Raw genomic sequence first — 8,809 nt, 5'->3', positions numbered from 1 at the left:
AAGAAAAAAAAAAAAGATAAACACATAAAGATTGAAAAAAAAAAAAAAGAGATAAGAGCTCACAACACATGGAATCCAGGAACAATATGGGCATAGCAATACCAGAAGAGTAGAGGGAACGTAGGGAGAGGAGGGGAGGAAGGGGTAACCAATTGCAATGACCGACACAGCCACACACCCTCCCTCCAGGGGGCGATGGGAGAAGAGAGATAGCGGTTGGTATAAACTATGAAACTAATAATAATTTACAACGTATCAAGGGGTCACGAGGTTGGGGGGGAGAAGCTATTACCAAGGGCTCAACAGAAAGTAAATGTATAGAAAAGAATGATGGCAACCTATTTACAAAAATGCTTGATACAATCGATGTATGGATTATTATAAGAGTTGTAAAAGCCCCCAATAAAATGAACTTTTAATTTAAAAAAATATCACCCAGAAGCTTCTGTATTACCATGAAATATATAAGAAACAAACCGAGACGTCACCGTTCCTCAGTGTTTTCCTTGGGTTCTAGTAGCTTCATCTGGTTCCATGGAATCATGCAGTTTTATCAGGCTGTCTTCCCGCTCAGTGCTCACCGCAAGGATAACATAACCTTGCCTTCCCTCCGTAAAGTGGCTACTCTTCTCCCCAGGGAACCTTGAAATAATATTGCCCTTTCTACTTTAAATTCAAAGCAGAATATTGGCTCCTAGCTGGACTAACGTTGTCTTAGTGGGAACAAGAGTGAATTTTGATAGTCCGTGTAGTGAAATGAAAACAAAGGAAGTCCTTCCCGGGGTCTTTCTTCCAGTAAAATATGCACAAATGCTTTTCTTTATTAGAATGATGGTTTCGCCTCCCTGGCCAAGTAGGATATCCAGGCGTATTAGATTAAGTGGTACCAGCAAATTCTCCATCTGTTTCTTTGCAGTTCGTAGCAGATTACAGCGGACAAGACAATTTCTTACAACGAGTGGGACAAAATGGCTTAAAGAATTCCGAGAAGGAGTCGACCGTCAACAGCATCTTCCAGATCATCAGGAGCTGCAGTCGCAGCCTGGAGACGGAGGATGAGGGCGGCCTCGGTGAAGGCAGCGGCTCCAGGAAAAACTCCTTGAAGGAGAAAACTCGGTGGCAGTAAGTTTGGCATTTTCAAAACGAGAAGGCTGACTTTGTCTCCCTTGTTGGTTAGTCTTTGTCCTGTCTCGACTTGGTTTCACATGAAGATTTAATGGATTCAGTGGCAGAATTCTCACCTTCCACAAGGGAGGCGTGGGTTCATTTCCTTCCAAGGCACCTCATTCTCAGCCACCAGCCATCTGCCAGTGGAGGCTTGCATGTGGCTAGGACAAAGAACAGCTGTCAGCGGGACTTCCAGACCAAGCCAGAGTAGGAGGACAGGCCTGACTCCTTACTTCTGCGGGGGGGGGGAATATCAGCCTGTGAAAATGCTATAGTCTGATCCCATCCATTGAGTCTGGGGTCTCTATGATTCGGAGGCCACGAGAGCACCTAGCAGCAGTATTGCTAATGCATGCTTTCTGTGTCCAAACCCCAGTAATTTTCAATGACAACTTGACTTTCTGATTTGGTTGCTGTGTTCTAAGACTAATGCCCATAATCTAACTTCTTGTCTTCTGTACTGCCTCAAAAATGAAAACTAATCTTCTGATTCTAATACATTTTAAAATTTAAATCTCAAGATTAGAACTACTACTTTTCATTTGTTTTATAGGTTCAAGTAGCACTGGGTGGTGGGGTGAGGCTGCTACCTGCAAGGTCAGCAGGTAAGGCCAGGCTTTCTACTCCCATAAACAGTTACCGTCTTGGAAACCAACGGGGGGGAAATTCTACTCTGTCCTATAGGGTCACTGTGAGTCAGAATCAACTCAATGGCAGTGAGTTTGGGGTTGTTGGGTTTTTGTGGGTTTTTTTAAGTTTTGAGCATTGTCAGCATTAAAGGCACTCTAGCAAGGGAGAGGGATGTCTAGGCGGCACACACGGTGAAGTGCTCAGTTGCTAGAGGTTCAAGTCCACCCTGAGGAGCCTTGGAAGAAAACTCTGCCTTCCGTCAATCTACTGAAAACCAGCCATTGAAAACCCTGTGGAGGCAGTTCTACTCTCACAGCCGTGGGGTTGCCACGGACCACCGTCAACCTGACGGCAACTTGTTTGGGTTGTTGTGTTGTTGGTTTGTTAGTTGGCTTATAGAGGAAGCACCAGCTACAAATAAGCACGTGTTTATACAAGAAGCCTATCAGGACCATTTAAGTGCTTCACCCATCTGTCTCAATCTGTCAGTCTCCATATTAAAAAACTGTCAGATTGCATACGTTTCACCTTCCGGAATGGATTTCCTAGCAGCTTATAAGAATAAATATGAATAATATAAGATACTAAGGAAAAGGGAAAATAAGGATAGCGACAAACAAAGCATACAAAAATGCATACCACACCGTTCTGTGTAAATTTTGTTCGTAGCTTCTCAGTGGCCAAAGGAATGAGTAATCATACATAATTCATTACAAGTTTCATGATATTTGTAGGAAAAATCAAAGAGGAAATGGGGAGAAGCACGCCTCTCCCGCAGACTGAGATCTGGCCAGGTGCCTTCCTTAAATCCTGCTCTCAAGGATATGTACATTATTTTAGAATCACAGGTAACTTGGGTATCATAGTGAATGTCATATGATATTCAGATATTATATTTAGATGATGTTGAGATGATGCCTAAATAGATCATTTTCTCAGTTTCTTTTTTACATCAGTGTTCACTGGGAGTTGTGTGTCCATGTGTTTTATGGAATACTCCCTCTGAGGCTCAGAGACCGAGACTTCGAGCCTTCCTGTGTCACCCTCTCCTTGCCCCTGGCTCCCTTCAAGGGTTAAATTCCTTGCACGATCACATCACCTCTCATGATATTTTTACTCACAATTTTCGGCTTGTTTCCTTGTCCCATTCCTAATCATTTGCCATCTATATTCACTATAAGTGCCTGTGTCCCAGACCCCTTTATAAGCACTTTTTTGTTTATTTGTTTTACTCATTTTATTAGGGGCTCATACAACTCATCGCAATTCTTACATACATCAATTGTGTAAAGCACATTTGTACATTCATTGCCCTCATTATTCTCAAAACATCCGCTCTCCACCCAAGCCTCTGGCATCAGCTCCTCATTTTTCCCCTCCCTCCCCACTCCCCCTCCCTCATGAGTCCTTGATAATTTACAAATTATTATTTTGTCATATCTTGCACTGTCCGACGTCTCCCTTAACCCACTTTTCTGTTGTCCGTCCCCCAAGGAGGAGGTCACATGTAGGTTCCCCCTTTCCAACCCACCCTTCCTCTACCCTCCCAGAATTGCCACTCACACCACTGGTCCTGAAGGGATCATCCACCCTGGATTCCCTGTGTTTCCAGTTCTTATCTGTACCAGTGTACATCCTCTGGTCTAGCCAGATTTGTAAGGTAGAATTGGGATCATGATAGTGGGGGGCGGTGGGGAAGCATTTAGGAACTAGAGGAAAGAATCAACTCTAACTCACAGTGACCCTACAGCACAGAGGAGAACTGCTCGTTTGGGTTTCTGAGACTGTAACTCTGTACCAGAGTAGACCGCCAGCCTCGTCTTTCTCCCGTAGAATAGCTGATGGGTTCGTGCCACCGCCTGGTGCTTCTCCCACAGCAGCAAGCACTCATAGAAAGGAAAGAATAAACACACAGAACCTTGGAAGCCACATTGACCCCCTCACAATGAATCGGCAGACACGATGTACCTACGTATGAGTAAGAACTCCCTGTTCCCAAGTAATGGCTGCTCTGAAGGGAACCTCGGACCACAGAGTGGGGACAGAACGGCTTCATAGAGTTCCCTGCAGCCAGAGCTGCCACATTGTTTCTGGTACTTACTACTCCATTCCTGACGCAGAGCCCCGCGTTAAAATGGGTTGTGTGTGGTAAAGGGAGAAATGTGCTTTGTGGATCTGGCTGCAAAAAAAAGACAAAGACTATGAACGCTAGGCCCCCAGCCCCAGCTCATGTGTCGACCCTGGCCCTCTGAAAACCACAGCGGAGAAAGAAGGGCCACCCCTGTGGACCTTTGCTTCAGCTGGCCTGACGTCAGCCCTTCCAATTCTTCTCAAACCTCTTGGCCACTCTGGCCGGAGAACCAGCTACCGGCATTTACAGTAGCTGACGAAGGTGCTAAGGTAATGCACAGCAAGAATTCACCAGAAGCATTTTGCTAGGTGTTATTACAAGGCGCAACTGCAGCAAGACCTTCTTAGAAGATTTTCCTTTATCTAAAAGGATCTTGTTTACACTTATCTTGATGATTCATTTCCAAGGAATCATGTTAAAGTTATAAGAAGTAGTGAGCTGTTAATAAAGAGAATACATAACTGGGTTGACCAGTGTCACTCGGAACATGTGCCTGGGGAAATACAATAGAATTTGTGGCGGCTGAAACCTGTACAAGCTGGAAACACGACAGCGAAGAAAAACCAAACCCCACTGCCATCGATCTGTATTAACTCATAGTAACCCTATAGGACAGGGTAGGACTGCCCCCGTGAGTTTCCAAGACTGCAAATGGGAGTAAGAAGCCCCATCTTCCTCCCACGGAGCCCCTGGTGGTTTAGAACTGCCGACACTGCAGATTACAGCCCAGGTGTGTAGCCAGTATGCCACCAGCGCTCTTTGACAGGGAAGGAAAACTTACTCATTTCCACTAGAATGAGTGACAAGGCAGTGGTTGGACTGCACCCTGTCAGGGGGAGCACTTGTGAGATTCCGAAGAACAAGAGATTCCTGTTGAATTCCAGTTCTCATGGGTTTCGTTGTAATAGGAAAATATTTGTCTCATTTGTAGCTTCTCAATCAAGGACGCTGCAGAACCTCTGCAGCGCTAGGATGGAATAGCTCTTTCCCTTTCTACTCCTGGGTTCTTTGCTTAAAGCACATGACCTGCCTTGGATAGAGGAAACCATACTTCTACTTCGATTTCTCGCTCTCACTGTTTCAAGTCCTAGCTACCTGGATTCTGACTTCTAGCTACCCTACAGGACAGGATAGGCCGGGCCTTGTGGGATTCCGAGGCTGTACATCTCTACAGGAGTCGAAAGCCTCATCTTGCTCCTTTAGAGCCGCTAGTGGTTTCGATCTGCTGACCTTTCAGTTAGCAGCCCAACACTATACCACCAGGGCTCCTTTTTAGTTCACTAGTAAACCACACTTCTGATCTTTGGTTAACGTTTGATTCCTAAATAGCTTTAAAAAAAAAAACAACCCAGCGATTGATTTGACTCCAATCATAGAGATCTTGTGTAGGGTTTTCAGGACTGATAGATTTTACTACTGGTGTAGATAAAGCATCTTCTTCATGAGCAGTAGCTAGTGGGTTTGAACCACTGACCTTGCAGTTAGCAGGCCAGTGCTTAATCTGCAGCGCCACCAGGACTTCTAATAACTCTTAATGTTCTTTACTTGCCATTTGTTGAAAGGCCACAGAAATTTGCCTTCTGAGAAAAGCAGGCACATACATGCATAAAATTATATCTTCTGTGAGACAAAAATTACTATTTTCTTGCTTGAAAGGAGCTTATTTAATTATAAGCAATTGTCCATTTTATTTTAGACGTAGTCCCTGGATTAATGATTTTGAACAGAATTGTTCCATCTGGCACTGGTTCTTTTTGCGCCATAACATAGAAGCTGACGCCAAGAAAGAGAGCGCTCCCTCTCTCCCCGTTTACATCAGACACAGGCTCCAGAAAGCCTTGCAGGTTGCTTTCCAGGAACGCTTTGAAAGGCCTGCAGTTCTTCACAGGAAAAGACTTGCCGTAGCCCAGAACCAAAAGTAAATGGCATAAGGGAGACTCCGTTTCTCGTTCTTGTCTCCCATCAAGGTCCTCCTGGCCTTAGGAATCCTAACACAGGGAAAAAAACTTGGTGAATTTTCCAATAGGCACACACACACACACACTGTCAAAGTCAAGTTAAGGTGAATTGCTCTGGCTTCTCCAAGACTTTGACCCTATGTTCCAATGAATGTCTTTGAACTGAACTTTTTTAATCTTATTAATAGAGGTACTTGTAGAACCAGCCTATTAAGTCTTTCACCTATTTGAACACCAGCCTATTGATTCTTGGAGAGTGATTGAACTTACTGTGTATTCCGGACTAATTGGAGAATTCCTGATGTGAAAAGAAACTTTCCCCAAAGCGCTGACTCTTTCCTCACCAGGTTCTGAGTGACAGCAGCCCTGAGAGGGCAGTGTCTCATCGCTCGAAGCCGGTGATGAAGATCACAAGCCCAATAATCCAATAATCTCACACTGGCCAGGCCTCTTCTGGGTAGGGTAACCTGAGCGAGTTACTTCTCCTTTCTGAACCTCAGTTTTACTGCAGGCAAAAGAATAATAATAAAACTTCGCCAAAGCTTACTGCCATCAATTTGATTCGAACTCATTAGCGATCCGACAGGGCAGGGTACAGCTGCCCCTGTGGGTTTCCAGACTGCCTGTCGTCTTCCTCTCGGAGCAGCTGGTTGCTCGAACCGCTGGCCTTCCGGCTAGCAGCCCAACACACACCCAGTACCCACCAGAGCTCCTCAAAGTTGCTTCACAGGCTGTTGGATGATGTGCAAAAATGTATGGAAACTACTGTATGTAAATGTATACAAAGTCCCTGAAGCAAGAGGCAAACTAAAATTAATGAAGGTTGGTACAGCTGCTATAAATATACCCTATCTGATCTAATCAGTCCTTCCCTTAAGCCTGTGGTGAACACATGATCATTTATACAAAGTTAGAATTGAGACTGCCTTTATAAAAATGACTCTGCAGGGGTGCTCCAACTTACTGACTGCCATTGAATCAATTCCAGCTCAGTGCCACATTATAGGGCAGGGTAGGACTGTCCCTGTGAGTTTCTGAGACTGCAGCTCTTTATCGGAGTAAAAAGCCTCATCTGTCTCCTGAGGAGCAGCTGGTGGCTGCAAACTGCTGACTTTGTGTTCAGCAGCCCAGTGCATACCCCACCAAGCCTCCAGGTCTCCCCAGACTACATGACGAATGAAATGAATGTCACTGAGTGGTACTCAATGAATGCGGTAACCTTGCCATACACGGTACCACAATAAGAAAATCGTAATTACTTTGAAACGTTGGCATTTTCCATTTCCTTTGCGCATTTAAAGAAGCCCTGGTGGTGCTATGAGTTAAGCCTTGGGCTTCTGGCTGCAAGTTTTGTGGCCCGAGCCCACCAGCCACTCCAAGGGTGAACGAGGAGGCGGACTGTCTGCTCCCGTAAAGAGTGGCAACCTTGGACACCCCACACAGGCTCACTGGGAGTCGGAACGAGTGCTGTGCAATGAGTTGGTTGGGTTTTCAGTATGTGGAGCTGAGTTCAGAATAATAATTAAAAAATGAACTCCCATTTAAATGGAAGGCTTTTTTTGTTTTTTCTCCCTTCTGACTGTGGAACAGATCGCATTTATGTCTCTTTGCATCAGGTTTATAATTGGAGACTTGTTGGATTCCGAGAGTGACATCTTTGAGCAGTCCAAAGACTGGGATCCACACCGAACAGAAGATCCACCGCCCAAGGCCTTTGACCATGGCACGGAGCTCATCCCCTGGTACGTGCTGTCCATCCGCGCGGACGTTCATCAGTTCCTGCTGCAGGGAGCCACGGTCATCCACTATGACCAGGACTCTCACCTGTCTGCCCGCTGCTTCCTCCAGCTTCAACCTGACAACAGCACCTTGACCTGGATAAAGCCCACCACCGCCTCCCCAGCCAGCGTGAAAGCCAAGCTTGGCGGGCTCAGTAACATGGCCGAACCGGGCAAATTCCCGTTACTGGGCAATGCTGGAGTGAGCGGGCTGACGGAGGGGCTTCTGGACTTGTTTTCCACCAAGGCTGTGTACATGGGACACCCGGGCATTGACATACACACTGTGTGTGTTCAGAACAAGCTGGGTAGCATGTGTCCCTCAGAGACTGGCGTGACGCTGCTCTATGGGCTTCAGACCACGGACAATCGGCTATTGCACTTTGTGGCGCCAAAGCACACGGCCAAAATGCTCTTCAGCGGCTTGCTGGCACTCATTCGAGCCGTGAGGAAGATGAGAAGGTTCCCTGATCAGAGACAGCACTGGCTGCGAAAACAGTACGTCAGCCTCTATCAGGTAAGGGGGCAGTATCACCTCACCTTCAGGAGCGCAGCTCCCCAGGGCAGACACTCTGCTAGCAGACTGCCCGGGTTCCCGCTCCCAGCTCGGCTACTTCGGTACCTGGGTTGCCTTGGGCAGCCTTTATTTAACTTCTCAGAGCCTCCGTGTCCTTGGCTGTCCAATAGACAAACGTGTTATATTTCATATGTAGCATTATTTTACATGTGTGTTTATATTATACCTATGATATTTCATGTATCACTAACGATACCTTTTCTGAAAGTGGATATTGAGATTAAATGAGGGACTCTGCCTACAATGTGCGAAGACTAGTGCCTGCTCCTAGCAGGTGCTACCCTTACGATGTAGGTTAACAGCGATTCTGGCCAGGGTTGTATTCAGCCCAGGAAAGAAGGACATTCTTTTTTTGGGGGGGAAACATTTTATTGGGGACTCATACAATTCTTATCACAATCCATACATACCTCAATTGTGCCAAGCCCATTTGTACATTTGTTGCCATCGTCATTCTCAAAACATTTGCCTTCTACTTGAGCCCTTAATATCAGCTCCTCATTTTCCCCCTCCCTCCCCTTTACCCCTCCCTCATGAACCCTTCATAATTCATAAATTATTATTATTT

At 45.8% G+C, this 8,809-nt stretch overlaps 1 protein-coding gene across 1 annotated transcript in view; it reads left to right on the top strand.

The window, feature by feature from the left end:
* The window catches only part of PLCE1 (phospholipase C epsilon 1), a 333,692-nt gene that overhangs the window by 238,600 nt on the left and 86,283 nt on the right, over positions 1 to 8,809 (top strand). Inside the window, exons 7-8 of the mRNA XM_004701341.2 lie at positions 917 to 1,122; positions 7,503 to 8,181. Coding sequence (XP_004701398.1) covers positions 917 to 1,122; positions 7,503 to 8,181 — 885 coding nt within the window. The remainder of the gene's footprint in view (positions 1 to 916; positions 1,123 to 7,502; positions 8,182 to 8,809) is intronic.

This window comes from Echinops telfairi, unplaced genomic scaffold, assembly GCF_000313985.2.
Source record: "Echinops telfairi isolate 266 unplaced genomic scaffold, ASM31398v2 ScPeMD7_70;HRSCAF=299, whole genome shotgun sequence".
In the NCBI taxonomy this organism is placed as follows: Eukaryota; Metazoa; Chordata; class Mammalia; order Afrosoricida; family Tenrecidae; genus Echinops; species Echinops telfairi.
This window is presented reverse-complemented; position numbering and strand designations above follow the sequence as displayed.